This window comes from Montipora foliosa, chromosome 1 (genome assembly GCF_036669935.1).
Source record: "Montipora foliosa isolate CH-2021 chromosome 1, ASM3666993v2, whole genome shotgun sequence".
Lineage (NCBI taxonomy): Eukaryota > Metazoa > Cnidaria > Anthozoa > Scleractinia > Acroporidae > Montipora > Montipora foliosa.
The window spans coordinates 43,099,351-43,117,742 of record NC_090869.1 but is presented as its reverse complement, the minus strand read 5'-3'; the positions used below and the strand labels follow the sequence as shown (position 1 = coordinate 43,117,742).

The window sequence follows — 18,392 nt, the reverse complement described above, 5'->3', positions numbered from 1 at the left end:
ACACAACACCCTTATTTTATATAACTTACATGATAAAATCAACGAATTGGCTTAGTTTATACATTAAGTTATCATGGCTGAGAATCTCTTCCATTCCAATCCTTTCAGTTTTAACATGATTCACTGCGCACTTAGTCCGAGTCCGAGTCTTAGGTCACTCTCAATTATAGCATTCTCTTATCCAGGGCTATCTTTCTCGAGTAACAGTAACAAAAAGAAAGACTACTGACTATTCATTGATTTATTCATTCTTAGATCATCTCTCATCTCTAGTGTAACCTTCACATTTCACAGATTTGTCTATAATCCTCTTTCACAAATGTCAAAGTGTAAGACAATGGTATCTTTCTTGGCTCTGAAACGCTCAGGCATAAAGGTGTAAACATATTTGTTTTATCACTGTTTTTTGAAGGAAATGTTATAAAAAGGAACACCGTCGCGGTTTTCGCCAGGTTTCAAGCAATCCAAAAAAAAATCCATCGATGTTCTTGGGAATAAAAAAGGCTTCATGGGATGCTGTACCTCCTGCGAAAGAACAACACGCTTTTAGGTTTGCGTCAATGGCACGAAAACAAATTTTATTGTCTAATGCTAACAACTTTTATGAGCAGTAGGGTGCAGTGAAATGAATGAAATGAAGGAATCAGTGAAGGATTGACGACTGAATGAATGATTAGATTCATCTATCCTTGATGTAACGTTTAATTAAGTTCCCTTTTTGCACCACCTTTCCCTTTTGTAACATCCTTTTTTGTAATATGTTCCTTTTTGCAACGACCGTGACGGTTATAAAAGGCAACATGTGTTCCCCACAATAACTACAATAGTCCTCTCCTTTATGTATCTTTCTTTTCGGGAACATGTTCCTTTTGCATCCCTAGCTCCTTATAGAAACTGTAAAGGGACTGGTGAGTTTGAGTTGTTTTCCAAGGTCGGCAGCATAGGAAGGAAATCTCAAAGCTCCAGCGCGTGCAGAATGCTGCAGCGAGGCTTATTGTTGGTGCTGCAAAGAATGAACATATGTCACCCATATTACAGCAACTACACTGGTTGCCTGTAAAGTTCAGAATTGACTTTAAGATTTTGATGCTAACTTATAAAGCTCTTAACAATCAAGCTCCCGATTACATTTCTGAGCTATTGACTTTGTATACCGGTAAGCCTTCTCGTGCACTTAGATCTTCCTGTCAAATGCTTCTCGTTGTACCTAAAACTAAAACTAAGCTTTATGGGGACAGATCGTTTGCTGCCAGTGCCCCTAAACTTTGGAATGCACTACCAGTAGACATTAAGAATTCTGAATTACTCGATATTTTTAAGAGTAAAGTTAAAACACACCTGTTCCGCCAGTGCTATAGAGTATAGAGATCATAATATATATAGTGTATAGAGGTTACTATTATTATTATGTATAGTGTATAAACCTTATTTGCATTATTATACAGGATATAGATTTTCTTTTTTTCTTTAGAAATCTATTGTAATTTTAGAGTTTCTCATACTGCATGTAATTTGAATGTAAGATTGTAATGTGAGACATTCGTTGTAAAGCTTTGAGAATTTTGTAAAGCTAAATATATATATTATTATTATTATTATAACAATATCTGTAACAATAAACGTTTTTGCACACAAAGGCTCGAATTTCTTTTGGCAATACGGAGTTTATGCGAGAAAGGTATTTTTCAGGATTAAGGATAGATCAGTCATTAACCTAACACAAAGACCATTTCTTCGGCACTTTTGCTCTGATCAAACAGCTTTTTACCATGCATTTACTTAGGGAGTAAAAAACGTTTACAGAAAACAAACTTTAATTTCTTGCTTTCATTCTGCTCTATATAATTTATTTCTTAGCAATAAAACTGACATAAAGTAACATTTGTTCGTTCCGGAGTTCATTCATTCTTTTTTATTCTTAAAACTTAAACTTTATTCATTTATATTGCGCAAATATCAACTTAAAGTTTTCAAATGCGCATTACAACAAATATCCCTAAACAGTAACAATATAAAAGATAAATATAATAATACTAATGACCGGATGTAAGTTAATTATATACTACTAATTGGGAATAAATATGAGCTAATAATATAAATAAAATATACTACTCTTATATTCATATAATTTTGTCTGTTTCACTTTCTCTGCAATCATCTTGAGTTTGTGCCGATAAATTTTGTTATGAATTTTGGAGCAATAATGAAAACAAGATATGAATTTATAACAGAGATCGCGAATCTATTCGATCATTGAAATTCAGTACACTTTATGAGAGTTCAGTGTAATTACTCATAGTGTAAAGCAAGCGGATTGGCAGTAGACCACATTAGTGAAGCCCTGACATAAGTGTATAATTATTCTCTTGTTCAAGGGATAATGCCTGATCTTTAAGGTATCGAGAGTAACCCCATTAGATAAAGGTGGGGTTGCAACTGACCCATCTAAGATTCGTCCAGTATCCGCACTTTACTCGTTTGCACATATCTTTGAGAAGCTTGTCTACTCGCGAGTTTAAACTTATCTAGAAAAATATGATATTCTGAACAAATTTCAATTTGGCTTTCGCAAAGGACAGTCGACAGAACAGGCGATAGTAGAAATAAGTGATAATTTGAAGAAAGCCATTGACAACAATCTTTACACTTGCAGAGTCTTTCTAGACTTAGCCAAGGCTTTTGATACTGTAAACCATCAAATCTTACTTAAAAAGGTAGAGTCATATGGCACATAAGGGGTATCCCCTTAAAATGCTTCGCAATTTACCTGTTTAATGGGTGTAAAACTTGCAAACAAAACAAAACACAGTAATAAGAATAATATTTTTTGCCACTACTCGTGGAAAAACCACCTAAAGTGCTTTTCCTCTTATGAACCTCTTGATATACTATCAATTATTTCCATTTTTAAGATGCAAGCACTTAAATTTGCAGTTCGTCGCAATAACAAAGCACTACCAAACATCTTTGGTAACTGTTTTCAGTATGCTAATCATGATATTCATAGTTATAATACGAGATATGCCAGTAATAATTTTTTTGTAAGCCGTGCACAAGAACCAATATTGGAAAACAATCTGTATCTTCAATTGTAGTTGACCTTTGGCAAGATCTTCCAAGTAACTTAAAAAAGCTTAACACTTTTACTTTTCCAGGCAATCCACGGTAAAACCGTCTCCTTAAGAGGAAGCTCCCGTCCCTACAAAAGATCTTATAAGCAATCAAAGTTGCCCTTCAAAATAAAACTCAGTACAGTGAAATTATTTCAAGTAGAAAATCTAGTTCAAACACATGCAACAGCAATGGGCACTAAGATCATCTCTTCTGCTAACATCTTAATTTATGTGACGTTATGGCCACAAGTTCTTTTCCAAAGCGCAATTATATATAGACCTCTCTGAACAAACTCCGCATAAAAAGCATTCAAAACCGTTACTTGACAATTCAAAACAAGTCTCGTTTTTCCATTGGTGCTTTAAACGTAAAGCAACTACTACTGCAAAATTGGCATTAAATTCCAAAACACTGAAACAAAATATTCCTAATATTCAAGGATCCTCCTATCGTGTCGCGATCCTTAAATACTCGTTCGAGCCAAACTGTGGGCCATCAAAGGTCCAAGCGGTGAGCCCCTTGCAACGCCGTCTAAATGTTCATACAAGTTGCCATCAAACTGAAAAAGTTGTTTTGTAGTAGCCAACTCCAAAAGCTCAACACGTTGTGCTCTTTCTAGATACAATTCATGGGTTTTATTGAACCAGTCATCCGTGAAAGCTTTATCCACCAGTACTTGAATGGTTTCATTTAGAGGAACATTAGTAAACAGAGCAGTAACAACATAGGAAGCCAAAAGGTGGTCAGATTCTCTATGCACATTGCGGATTTCATCAGAAAAGTCAAAAATGTCCTTTACACTAAATTTTTTGACGGATAGCAGGTTTTAACTTTGTCATCCAACCATTTGGCTAGAGAGAAATTGTACGTGCCAGTGGCGGGAAGAATAGGTCTCATGCTTAACATCGGTTTGTGAGTTTTAGGGAGGCCATATAAATGAGCCAATCTAGAACCCTTTAGGACAAAGTGTATCAGGAACAGTTTTAGGTAGAATCCTCTTTATCGTCTCCTTCAACTCCAAACCTTTTCTTTTTGAATCAGCGGATGATAGTACTTCGGCGGTCTACCACGAGCTTTCGGGGGTTGACAGCTAACTTTGGCAAACTTAGCTTGTGTCGGTAATTGAAGCATCGCTAAGTAGTCGTATATAATCAACCTTGCCCATGATAACAACACCCGAACCCTTATCAGGCTTGTAACTACAATATCGTCTCTTTTCTTTAATTTATTTAAAGCACACACCAGAGATTTGGGCGTAGACGGCGATTTCATATTAATGTAGTTCAAGGCAATAGAACGCAGCATTGCACTAGCGATATCTTTCCAATAAACTTGTTCAAAGCTGGTCTTTGGGCGACAGTTTCTGTGGAAAGGCAAACTTAAGTCCTCTACTGGGCTGCCATGCGGGAGGTGGTGAGTTCGACTCCGGCCTGACCAACACTCAGGGTCTTAAAATAACTGGTTAGACTTAAATGCTAAGACTTTCAAGTCTTCTCGGATAAGGACTATAAACCGTAGGCCCCGTCTCACAAATATCTTCCATGTTCATTAGTTCCCTGTGGGACGTTAAAGAACCCACACACTACTCGAGAAGAGTAGGGGATGAAGTTCCCGGTGTCGTGGCTGTCCTCTGTGAGTATATAGGTGGGTGGGTGTAGAAGGTCCACATCAGCTGAATAGCTGCCAAAACTTCAACCTGCTTAAACAAATAAATAAATAAATAAATAACATAATAATAATAACATTCTTTGGAATAACAGCATAATTTCGTACACCTTCGATAGCTCAGTTGGTAGAGTGGAGGACTGTAGAGTGTATTAAGACATCCTTGGGTCGCTGGTTCGAATCCGGCTCAAAGGAACTTTTTGATCATGTGGGTTTAAACCCCAACGAGGCCTTACGATTATGGTTTTCCTTATAAATTATAGTAACGTTAAATTATGATCGTAGTTTGGTTATGTTTTCTCTTTCTTTCCGTCTTTCGACTGGTTGGTACAATTGGTTGGTTTTGGTGGCTCAGTTGGTTGAGCACCGGGCTGTCACGCGGGAGGTCGTGAGTTCGACTCCGGCCGGACCAACACTCAGGGTCTTAAAATAACTGACGAGAAAGTGCTGCCTTTGTAATTACATCCGCAAATGGTTAGACTTTCAAGTCTTCTCGGATAAGGACTATGAACCGTAGGCCCCGTCTCACAAATATCTTTGATGTTCATAAGTTCCATGTGGGATGTTAAAGAACGCACACAGTTTTCGAAAAGAGTAGGGGATAAAGTTCCCGGTGTTGTGGCTGTCCTTCGTGAGTGTAAGGGTGGGTGGGTATAGCAGGTCCACATCAGCTGTACAGCTGCCAATACTTCAACCCGCTCGAACAAATAAATAACAAACAAACAAACCAGCTTTTCAATGAAATCCAAGGTTTAGGACGATATGTTCTTGATGTGTTCGTCTACATCAAAGTTCTTAGACAAAAGTCGAGAAAGCTTCTGAGCATGATTTTTCATCAAATGCTGGAACTGATTACGGCGCAAAGTTGTAACAATCTTTGTTATAGCAACCACGCGTAGAATCGAACAGATGCCACGAATTTCTTTAAAGATGCCGCGTAGCTCATCCCTCAGTTCATTAAGGTAGGACTGTTTGGCTTTTAACTCCTCGGTTACAACTTGTTTCTGGAACGTCTCAGAAGACTTTTCCCTTTTCTTTGACTTGGTTGCATCAACTTTGGCAAAGGTAGGCGTCACAGCAAAACTCTGACACAAACGCAAAACTTCAATTGCTGCTTCACATTTAGAAATCTTGATACTACACTTTTCAAGTCGCTTTAAAAAGTGCAGTTGGTTAATCATTTATCGCAATGTTTTATAGTGAAGTTATTCTTATTAAGATTATTATTGTTATTATTATTATCTTTTTCTGTTTTTCAATTTTCTTTTTACTATCGTAAGGTGCCTTTGGGCTAAAGGGAAAAGGCGCCAATATAAATCTTATTTATTATTACTATTATTATTATTATTATTATTATTATTATTATTATTATTATTATTATTATTATTATTAGGCTTGTGTAGTCGATGACTTGGGAATCGAGCTATACTGTTGAGGATCGAGAACCTTGAGAACCACATGTTTTTGACATAGTCGGTCACAACACAGTCCTCAGCGAATTGGGACAAGCAAGGAGTCAGAGAGATGGGTCTTAGGTCTTTTTAATGTCATTTACTGCTTTCTTCTTCGGTAGTGGTGATACGAGTTGTCAGTAACACGCAAGGTGGCCGTTGAAATCAACGTCACTTTCGATTTTGCGATTTACTTGTGCAACCAAAAGTACAATAAGCGAGTTCAGAGTTTCAAAAAACGTGCGCGCGTCGGGATAAAAGCAAGCATACATTAAAAAACTCACGGTTATATATACTCACGGTATACTCACGGTTGCTCTGGAAACGAGCATAAAGGAGAGGCTGATGCAGGGGAATCTTTTCATGTGCAAATTATTCCTCCCCCATGAGCCTCCATCGCATGTTCGTTCCAGTCCAACCGTGAGAATACGAATAAGTTCTATTCTTGCAGCTATTTACCATAACCAAAAAGGCAATTATATGCTTGTTTTTCTCGACGCAGACAGTCGTTTCGTGAACTCCGAACTGGCTTATAGAAAAATTAGACAAAGCAAAAATCTCCCAATTTTCTTTTGCTGATGGCGTTTTTTTTTTTTTGCAATTACAAAGCATTCCACTCTGTCTAGATAAACTACCGCACTGGTCTGATGAATGTCATGTTTCGACAGATAAATCAAATTTCTCTGCTCTTCCTAAAAACTAGGTATCAATATTTATTTACTTTTGCATCAATTTTTGTTTTGCATAAGGCAGGCTAACAAACACAAACAAATTCTGTACCTTGACTAGTTCGCATTCCAGATACTAGCTGGCAGGGCTTGACTTCAGTGAACTTTTGTTGTGAAAAACTGATCATGCATATTACTGTACATTATTCACACGGAAAGTAGAACCAACTACCCGCGCTTTAACTTGCCGTGAAAAAGAAGTTGAAGGAAACTTGGAAATGATCAACGTGTCAGCCTCAATGCCAATGTTACTCGATTCCCTTTTATTTTCTTCAATCTTTCTGGGTTGAGTATTTACTAGTAACCACTTGTCTTCTCACGGGGCTGTTTAGGTAAGACATCTACCATGGCACTATAATGATTTACGATACCAAAAGAATATCATGTACTATTAGAGCTATATATTGCGCAAACTCAACGACAACTTGAATCTCCTGGAAAACAAAACTCAGTTTAATTGACAGTTATCACTGTGTACTACCACACGTACGCATTGCGTGCCTATTTTTCTATCATCGATATGTGTGCAGTTGCCATGGAAGCGTTGACTGTGCGTTCACCACTGTTCGCCATGTTTTGATTTTCATTGACAATATTCAGCATGCAGGAAGAAATAGACCGAGCGAAAGCCTTTCTTTTAAAAACGAGTTCTGTGTCAAGCAAAAATTTGTAAGTATTTTCGATATTCGGTATTTGGCAGGTACACAGGCCAAAGATTAGTACTCCTGCCCATAATTAAGTCAACCTTAGGGCGCTTTCCATTTTGACAGAACTGACCGGCCAGACCGGGCATTTGGAACGACTAACTCTGCAATGCTTTCAACTTAACACACTTCGAGGATTATATATACTCATCCGGAAGAATGCGAGGGATTATCATGCAAGTGTTCCTTCAAATTCAGTTTTTGCATTTTCTTTGCAAACTGACGGGTCTGGCCGGCCAGTTCTGACAAAAGGAAAGCGCCCTTAGCTTTTATATAGAGAGAGTGAATCTGAAATTAATTTCCTGCTTTTGTATCCAGATATGATCACCTTGGTGAAGTGTTAAGCAAGATCTTAGACGAACGACCAAAGCACTGTGTTGGTACGTTAAAGTTACAGTCGATCAAAGTTTGCTTAGTTCAGTATTAAGCTTAATTATTTTTTTCTTACTAATTATTTATAAATTTGCTAATAAGCTCAAGCTTATGTTCGTCTCTTTTTTGAAATTAGACATCTTTGAAGATATTAGCAAATGCATAAAGGGAAAGACCAAGAGGACGGAAGAGTCACAGGTGTGTAATGTGCTGCCAACTATGGAGACCTATAAAATTAGGAAGCAAGGATTCCGGAGTAAGTTGTGACATTCCCCAGTTTGAAAATCATCACCAGCTGTTCTTTAATCTTGACCTCTTTAATTAATATAAATCGCCATTTTGGTATTTGTCGGGGAGCAGAGGCGGAAAAAGTTGTTCCTGTTGCCACAGAAAAGGTCTGGCATTTTTTAAAAGTCTTTTTTTCGCACAAAACATTTTTAAAAGTTGAGTGATGTTTATAATGGTTACCTAATTGGCAGGACATACTTGATGATAAGGAGAGCAAAGAAGTTGCAGAAGTCTATCAGAAATTATTTGAGGTGGGTTTATTGGCCTTTTTCGCTATATGTACATCCTCTTCGAGAACTTTCATCCTTGTGCTGAGACAAAAAGAAGTGCATGAAATCAGATGCTACTGAGATACAGAGACAGTCACTTGACTGGTGCATGAGATAATTGATAAAGGCAAATACAAGATTGATTTCACTGTGTTTCTGTAGGCCAAAGACCACCAGGTTTTTGTAGTGTTGCTGTTATGAAGATTGTGACTGGCTTTGCCACCAAGATCATAACAAGTCAAACATCATTCTAGACAATGTAGTAAGTTTAACCGTGCTTTCACACAGCTCATAATACTGCAGTGTAGATGCTTGAAACTGATAGAGATGGAAACAGAGGGACTAAATAGCCTTTCTGAAATACTTCAGCCCAGGCATCAAATTACATTGAAATGATAAGGTTGAACTGAACTGCGCAAGAATAATACAAAACGATAATTGTTACTCTATCTAACTTGCAATTGTGTTTGTAGAAAGATGGAGATGGGGAGGGAGGGGAGCCAGAAGCAGAAGAAGATGTGGAGACGCCTCTTCCTGATCTTATGAGTTTAGCTTTCTACTTTGAGCAAGCAGGCATTGGACTGAGTCGTGAAGAACTGTTCAGAGTATTTCTTGCACTGAAACAGTTGGTGGACAGTAAACCATTACAGATGGTTCGCTTTTGGGGTATGAAAATCACATTCCATCATATTTTGACCACAACTTTGCAGCATTGCAATCATCACTCAGTAACTGATGTTGCTTGTTATGTTAACTGACCTTCACAATATAATTTATTGCAAAATTTAAATGTGGCTATGAATCTGCTTCCGGGAATTTTTTTTTTTTGTAGAGAGTTTTGTCTTAGCCTGCTAATCACTTTTGAGCAATAAAATATGGGGTTGCCAAGTTCATTTTTCAGAATATAAGCGTTTAAGGTGGCTCAGAACAATTTCGACACTTCGAAGACGCTCTCGTTAGAACAGATAGTGCTACAACACTGCATCACATAACCGCAATTTTATGGTACCATATGAAACACTGATTATTTCCAAACAAGATGTCGCCATTGTTGTGATGTTAGAAATTACCTTGAAAACAGAAAAGCCCAGCAAAAACACCCTATATTTTGAATTTAGTTGCTCATATCTCAAAAACAAACTCAGTGACCAAGGCCAAGATGAAACTTTTGGCAAAGTTTAAAAAAATTCTGTACTACAGAATCAGAGCCACCTTAAAAAAATGATCACAGAATTAGGGTGGCTCTAATCCGCTTTACAAAATTTTTTGAAACTTTGCAGAAAGTTTGCTCCAGGTTTTGCCCTTCTGATTATTTTTAGAAACAAAAGTTATGGGGCTTAAATTTAATAAGGGGTGTTTTTACAGGGCTAATAGCCATTGCCACGGTGACATATTATGTCACAATAATGACAGCATCTTATTCAGCAATAATTCATGTTTGATTTGGTCCCACAATATAATTTGCTAATACATGATACCGCGTTGTAGTGCCGATCCTTCAAATAAGAGGGTTACTTGGAAGTGTTGAAACTGTTTTGAGCGACCTTAAAGACCAAAATTGTGTTATTGGATGGCTCTTTTGTTGCCTTGGTGACTGATTACTGTATGCCACATTAATGAGTGCATCTTGTTAATTCACTGACTCGAGAGTGAGATTTAACAGATTTTACTCTGTCTAATGCCAGACGATTTTACTTGTCAACTGGGGATGTTCTAGGGTGTTAGAGGTGTCAGTGGGTTTAAAGGAATAATATTATGGGTGTTTCATAGTTGCACGTGACCATAAGATTGCCGTTGCATAAAACAAATAGCACAATTTGTTGAAAGTGTTGAAACTGGTTTGAGCCTCCTTAAAATGGTTTTTAACAACTGCCTCGCAAAGTGGAGGTTGGGTGCCTGAGACATCCAGGAGCTGCCACTATTGGCAGCCAGCTCCCAGATGGAGACCGCTTCCATGGCTGGCAAATCCGGGCAACCCAGCCATGATCCCCCACACGGAGGGAGAAAGCAGGCGCCCGTCACACTGATAAAATAGTGGAAAGAAAGGGAGGGACAGGGGAGGGGAGACAGCCTCCAAGGAATCCCCACGCTCAGGAAAATGCTAACGCTCAGAAAATGCTGACTAAAATGCCAACAAAACTGCTACAATGCCCTAAGGACGAAAAAACATGAAGAATCCTGGCAACATGCGCATATCTAACAAACCGCTGACTGCGAAGGTAAAACTTGTGCTCCTAGTTGTTAACTCAGTTAAATTGCATTTTAAAAACTGCATTTAATGTTGTTATTTTGAGATAACAAGAATGGAAATCTAATAAACTGCACATTCTTGGAAATATTTCACAAAATATTTAACTACATGTACTTCCATTTGTTACAGCCTTAAACCTGTGTGCATTCAGAGGCAGTACACTCTATCCAGTAATCATCCTTAGCTGTGAGAATTTGATAAGCAAAGATTGTAATTAATGTCAAACCAGTAATAATTATTTTGTATTTGACAGGCAAGGTGTTTGGAATAGAGTGCAATTATTACATAGCTGAAGTAGAGTACAGAGAGGGAGAGGAAGAAGAGGATGATGAAGAAGAAGAGGTAAGAACATTGCTGGTAGTTTTAGCAAAACTCCTACTACTGAAATCACAGGCGCCCCAAGCTCAGCGTGAGCAGGGCCGACAAAAATATAAGGATTTGTATGGGAATCCCGATAAAAAGCTTAAGAGGATAAGTATATTGAAAAAGTTCTCAATTAAAAAGCCTAACCTTATTCAATATTGCCAACGTGGGTAACTTCCTTCCTGTGTGGTTATTTTCCTGATCCGATGCAATTTGAGCCATTTCTCAATTTCATGGTTGTCAACGGTTAAAATAAATTCTCAAGGCTGGAAACTAAATTCTCAGGTGCCACCAATTTGAGTCAAATATTCCCAGATAAAATGTTCCCACGGTCACAATTCCACATCACAATCAATTGGCAAAGATTGAACTTTCATCTCAACCCACCATCAGCGCAATACAAGTTCTGCGAGCGACCTCATTTGCCCCGATTTGTGATGTCTCATTCTTGATGTGAGCGAGGCTGTGGGAACATATAAACCGCGGCTTGAGAAGAATGTGTACAAAGAACTTTTCACCATTTGGAAATGGTGTGTGGTCACTGATGGTTGAGCGGAGGGGGAGATACCCACCGGGGATGTTTTAAGAGACATAGGATTAAAATACAAAATGAGTGGTCTTACAGTTTCAAAAATATGGAAGACAAGTTTTGTCAAACATGCAACCGAAAATTACTTCCCCCGTCACATGCTAATTTAATGGTCAACCGAAAAAGCTGGAAGAACGAGAACTAGATTTAGTGCAACTGCTGATAAAAATTAAAGCAGACCTTCGGTAACTTACATGGCAAAGCTCGATACTTAGAGGTAGACGTGCAAAGACTTGCGCGCTTGGCCAAGAAGAAAATAAAAATGTCATACGCTTGGAGGCAGTTCATTGTAAACACGTAATGCTTTGTTGTTTCAAATTTCATGCTTGTAAAGCAAAATTGTATGGTTTATAAATACCAGTATAGTTCGCGGGAATCAATACCGAAGTCTCACTCCAATGATAAGTTGAGGTTTTATCCCTTGTTGTTTTGGTTGCCGTAAATTTCGAAGACGATTCCACGACAATTATATGAATCGTCAGCATAGCAGTAATTTAATTATCATAATGTCAGTCGTGGAGAACAAATATTAAACAGTTCCTTTCATTTAGCAATCAAAACAATTTCAAGTACGGTAATGACGTTGCAAATAAATTTCTCAAAGTCATTAATTATTCATGCAGCTCTTTCCCAACCAGAGCATCTTATTCTGGTCAGGTGGATGGGTTTAGAAACCCAATGAAAAACGAGTTGAAAACTTTGGAAATAATTTCAAACACGGATGGAAATTTTCTTAATTAATCTGCATATTCATAAAGAAAGAAAAACACATGACGATAAACAACTTTATTTATAATCACACATTTTACAAAACAACCTTCAAAACCTAAATTATATACTGCTGACGTTAAATGTAAAGGTACAGTTATTAAACACCCCAAAACAGAAAGGGCCATTCTTTTTGTAAGTTTAAATTCTCCCTCAATGGTGGGAACCTCGTCTTTTGGTTTGCTTCCAACCTTGCTGTACACTTCCGACCTAAAATGGCACTAACGTTAGAGATTCCCAGTTCTAAGGCATACTAATTTACTACCTATCCCTGCATTTAACAGACTAGATGCACACACTTTTCCTCTTCTTAGCTAGTTTTAGGAGGACTAAATCTGCATGCACTCTGCCATTTGCTTTGCGAAGCAACGTGTTCGCTCAGAACTGACAAACAGCTCTGGAGGTAACAACATGATGTGATGATCGCAGAGCAGCAAGTACGTGACAAATTCACATTGTGCTTACCAAAAACAGCACTTCAATTCAGAAAACTTATCCAAATGATAATTTAAACTAATTTTCTTTGTTGCAGAAATTTCAAATGTTTTCTCGTGTTTGGAAACCTGGTGAAACCTGAAGCACCAGTTTTTGAAATAGTATGTAAAAGAAAACATTTGACATCTCTTCTCGTTTGTCCTTATCGGTCATTGTGGAACATCGAAGGCAGGACAAAACGTCTTCTATATGTGTGAAACTGTAAGACCACTCATTTTGTACTTTAATCCTATATCTCTAAAACGTCCTGGGTTGAACTCTCTTGAAACATCTCCTCCTCCACTCAACCATCAGTGACCACATATCATTTCTAAATGGTAGAAAGCTCTTCGTACACCTTCATCTCTTGCAGCGGTCTGGGACTGTTTCTTTACTTTCCCACGGCCTTGCTCACATCAAGAATGAGACGTCACACATCGGGCACCCCAAATGGTCACGTGAGCAAGTCAAAATTCAAATGCGATCGATCATTTTTTTCGGGGTGCAAACAGTTTAGTGATTTCGGTAGTAATTGCACTGTAAAAGACACAGCTATGTTAAATTTGGAAGACTGCTCTCACACCTCGAATAAGTTTCTGATATTTTAGATTATATTTTTATTAGTGTGATTTTCAATGAATACCTATTTTTCAATTCAAATTAATGTATGTTGCCCAAAATGCTGGATAATACCACGTACCTATACCATATGAACCAATAATAGTTGTTGTTAAGATCGGACAAGATAGCAAATGGGTGCTTGACATCATTGTGCCTTTTGAACACCTGTACGCTGTATGTTCCATTAAATTTTTTTGACTGTGATTGTACTGAATTCTGAAATAGATACATGTTTGATTTATCTCAGCATATTAATCCCCATCCAGTTGCCAAACAGAATGCTTTGTGGTGGATAGCAGCTCTGATTCCATGAATATAACAAAAAATAATGTTAATTGGTCACTCAGTACCCTCACTGGCCAGGGATAAACTGTTAGTGGCTCATGAAAAGGAGGAGAAATTGTGGTGGAATATACTTAATTATTACTTATGACTGTACATGTACCTCTCACTCCCTTCTTCCTTGCCCTCTACCCATTTCATTATTGTTGTCCCCCCTTTCATTAGTAAGTTACAATCCTCTATTTACGGTTTCTGAAAATTGGTGAGGTCTTCTTTGTTTGGGGGAATCGGGTCAGTGTGGAATCAATGTCCACTATAGAGTGGTCCATTTCTTTTGTGTCCTATTCATCCCCAGATTCCTGGCAGAGTTGTCACACAGTTCAATCTATTTGGAAAGGGGGACAGCAAAAAATGGACACAAAATATTTTCTTAATGTTTTAGCTCAGGCCATGGCATGAAAATGCATTCCTTAATTACGGTAATAATACCTTTGAGATTGTGAACATTATCATAAAACATTGTGAATGCATGTTTTGCACTGCTTTGTATTCTATGTTTTAATCCAGCAGGGTGAAGGTGAGGCAGAAGAACAACCAAAGGATGAGGATAAAGGTGATGAAGGTCAGTTTCTCTTTTTCTACATCTACCCGCTGAGTGCTTGTTTTATACAGTGTGAAGACTTCTTACGTGATTTTCTTTCAGATGAGGAAGGTGGTGAAGAGGATGACACACCCAAACCAGATTGGAAACCTCCTCCTGTTATTCCTAAAGAGGAGAACAGAACTGGCACAAACAAGAGAACTTTCTTTGTCACAACTGAACGTAAGTCTACGTCTTGGTCACCATAGAAATAGAGTTCATTTTCTTTCATATCTTGATTGCGAACACATTTTGTCCTGTGTGTCATGTAAGAAATCATGAAGTTACTGGGCCAGGTGTTAGTTTCCTTATAATAAGCAAATAAGCAGAAACCATGGCTGTTGTCCCATATTATCAGACTAGATTCTAGTCCTTTGGGTATCAATTTAGTCTAATCTAATCTACAAAATTTCATTTTTTCAAACAACCTGGGATGTTGAGAATAAGGTCATCCTCAGCCTCAGGAGATAGTATGCTCTATTAAATTATACAGGAATTTTTGTTGTTGAATATACATAATACAACTGAATCAGTATGTTTGATGGGAAGGTGTGGATATGGCCAAACCTGAGTCCCAAAGTTAATTTTAAATAAAAAATAAATAATTAATAATATATTATTATCATTATCATTATCATTATCATTATGTTTCCTATGTATTTATATCTAATTTTACCAATAAAGCATGACAATCAATGCTTACAGCTGTAGTCTTTAGGAGCATGGTACATTGTACATAGTACATGTAGTTGCCATCATGTTACTTTTGTGATATGATTTCCACAATGCTTTCAGGTGAGTTTGATTGACCAAAATTAATTATGTTGTCACAAAAATTCACACACTATCAAGTGTGGATCTGCATCTTTTGACCTTCTTAATGATATTATGTCCTCTGTAGCCAGTAAACAGTGTTAAGAAAAATTGTCATTGGTGTTGTGTTTTTATTATTGTTTTTAGCTGGTAAACCATGGGTAAAACTTCCAGCTGTGACTCCTGCACAAATAGTGGCTGCTAGATCTATTAAAAAGTTTTTCACTGGACGGCTTGATGCACCTGTAAGATGAAATGTCTTTTTTCCTTTCATTGTGTAAAATTATAGCCCCGTTAGCTTTGATTAAGGATATGTTGCAAGTCAAATTGTACCTTCAGGTTTTTGTTTTAACCTTAACAAGGTCAATTCCTTTCAACCTAGGTTATTATGAACTGTTTACAAAAGGGTTTCCCCTTTTCTGGGAATGTAAGATAAAAAGTGGGGCCTAGATTTTTAGGGGGTGGGGATAAAAAAGAAAATAATGGGAAAAAAAGAGAAAGCAATTAAATTCCTCCCCTATCTTTTCCTTTCCTTCCGTTCTTTTCCACTTACCATCTCTCCCTTTTCCACTTACTGTCTCTCCCTTTCCTTCCCTTCTTCTTCGCTATCTTTTCCTTACATTTATCTATGGACCGTGTCACTTACCTTGAGCTTCCACAGCATTCCATGCCACTCCTAGGATTCGAACCCTCACACCAATGGGTGCCCGAGATTACGTCCCCTCTGAACTAAATCAGCAACTGAAATCCGCAGGATAATTTTTTCTACCAACGGGTTTAAACTATTTCCAAGCATTCATAGCAACCACCATTTCATAAATGCATAAATGACACAAAGCGAGACAGTTAATTTGACCGCCGGTGGAATTTGATGAAGAAGTGACGGGTGGCTAAATTTATCTGAAGAAGAGTGAAAATGCTCAACTGAGTCTCCAGTGCAACAAAAGCAAAAGTTATTTGCAAGAAGTGGGCTCTTGATTCTGAAGGACAAAATTAATCGTAGACAGTGACTTAACAATTAATGTACAAAGTTTATAATATGTCGCTATGCAAAATACAGGAGGAACAAGGCATTGTTACTAGTCAATAAGAAACCTTTCTTATGTGCAAATAGATCTGATTAATTTTCATAAAATAACCTGTAACTCGGTTCTAAGGAGCATTGCAGTGTAGCTGTTTCTCTTCATGTTGAAAATCATTACTCAAAGTATTAGTGGCTATTTTTTCTCAGATATAGGGAAACATCAGACCTTGCTAGAACACTAGAATGTCATTCTGGATGGTGTGATTTTGGTCAAAGTTTTAATCTGACAAAGGAAAATAATTTATGAGTAAAGTGATGACAGATTTTTGCTGCAAACATGATGTTCGCACTGTGCACAAAGGATGGTGGCACAGGCAAATAGAACAACGAAAGATAACCTTTGTGGTTTAATTGAAGAAAACAACCTGTCACCAAACCACTGGTGTCATTATGGTGGAGAAACCACTTGTATTAAAACGTTACCATTCACAGAACTGTATGAAGTGGTGTTCGGAATGTCTTGGAGAAAAGGAATCAAAAAGCCACAAATGAGTGGACAAGTAACAGCAACATCAAATACAGAGCAGGAAAATGGTCAATAATTTGAAAAAGTGAATGAGCCCTACATTGAAGGAAAGTGGTGTCTGACACTTAATATGCAAACTGCGTGCAGACTGCAAACTGCAGACTAAACCCAAAATCACAGTTATTGAAAGCTAACCATTTAAAAATCGGTGCATAGACTTAAATACTGTTTATCAGCGCTATTTGAAATGGTTGCTTACACTTAAATGCTAACTTATCAGCACTATTTGTAGGCAGTTTGCAGTCTGTGGTCTGCAATTGTCATACACCTGAAGGCGAAGAAACAAAAAGAAGAAGTTCGAACTTCAGGATTATAGGGCACTGAAAATTAATAAAATGGAGAAGGAAACGTCCAGGCTTCACCCAAATGTGCTACTTAATTGCTCAAATTGAAGAACTTGATGGGGATTATGCCGTAAATGAAAATAATCACAATGTTTGGTTTAATAACTACATACATCTTGACAAACAGACAAACAGAAAAAACAAAACAAAACAAAACAAAACAAGAAAAAATCCAAAAATTTTATTTGATTGTTCAAAAGAAATAACAGTTACATTAGAGTCTGCAAAATTGCTTCTGAACAATAGATGAAATTCCTTTTTGCTGACTTTTTTAAAGTTTTGTTTTCACTTATTTTTTGATTATTACGAATTCAATGTAAGCAAATTAAGATAGAGCAAATAACTAAGCAAATTTAAAATCAGCAATGCATCACGTTTCAGTTGTTTTATTCCTTTGAAGATATTTCAATACTGTTGACCCCTGTCCTCCTAAGAAGATTCATCCATGAACAACGTCCTTCTAAAAAGCTCTGAGGTAGAAAAGTAAAATTGTTTATCCTGCACAGTATGCCTAACCCCAACCTTAATGCTAACCATTTAAAATCTCAGTGAGTGCCTAGACTTAACAACCATTGGGGTTTTATAAAATAACTCCTGAAAAATTTAAGTCAAGTCCACTCACCTCCAGGACAAATTTACTTGCAAATATACATATACCGGTACTTTCTAATAACTGTTGGATTTTCATTTACTTCTTGAAATCTCAACCAAGGTTGAGAACATTTTAACCTAATTAAGTTGAAACAAATTGACCTGGTTTGGAAACGAATTAACCTAAGGAACAAAATGACGTGCAACAGATATATATGTAGTGAACGCTATAAAATACCATCCAGCTGATGAAAGCTGTATAATACATGTAACTCACTCACAGCTGGTCCTATATCCAGTGCATAGGTCTATCCACCCTTTGAACAATAATTAATGGAACCTGTGCAAAGTGTGTATGCAGCAGCCTCTCTACCAGTATTGAGTATTGTTTTATATACTGTTTACTTAATGCAGTTTACTATGCAGTGCACACTGAACACTTATAGACTTCAGTA

At 37.4% G+C, this 18,392-nt stretch overlaps 1 protein-coding gene and 1 non-coding gene across 2 annotated transcripts in view; both read left to right on the top strand.

Moving 5' to 3' along the window:
* Positions 1–4,888: 4,888 nt before the first annotated feature.
* Trnay-gua (transfer RNA tyrosine (anticodon GUA)) lies at positions 4,889–4,974 on the top strand. The gene is given in 2 exon segments: positions 4,889–4,925; positions 4,939–4,974. It is a non-coding gene; the product is annotated as a tRNA-Tyr (tRNA).
* A 2,527-nt stretch (positions 4,975–7,501) lies between these two features.
* Positions 7,502–18,392, top strand: part of LOC137999117 (radial spoke head protein 4 homolog A-like) — a 26,098-nt gene continuing 15,207 nt past the window's right edge. The window contains exons 1-9 of the mRNA XM_068844960.1: positions 7,502–7,627; positions 7,981–8,042; positions 8,171–8,232; positions 8,514–8,573; positions 9,065–9,257; positions 11,096–11,184; positions 14,507–14,561; positions 14,643–14,762; positions 15,540–15,637. Coding sequence (XP_068701061.1) covers positions 7,560–7,627; positions 7,981–8,042; positions 8,171–8,232; positions 8,514–8,573; positions 9,065–9,257; positions 11,096–11,184; positions 14,507–14,561; positions 14,643–14,762; positions 15,540–15,637 — 807 coding nt within the window. The 5' untranslated portion in view covers positions 7,502–7,559. The remainder of the gene's footprint in view (positions 7,628–7,980; positions 8,043–8,170; positions 8,233–8,513; positions 8,574–9,064; positions 9,258–11,095; positions 11,185–14,506; positions 14,562–14,642; positions 14,763–15,539; positions 15,638–18,392) is intronic.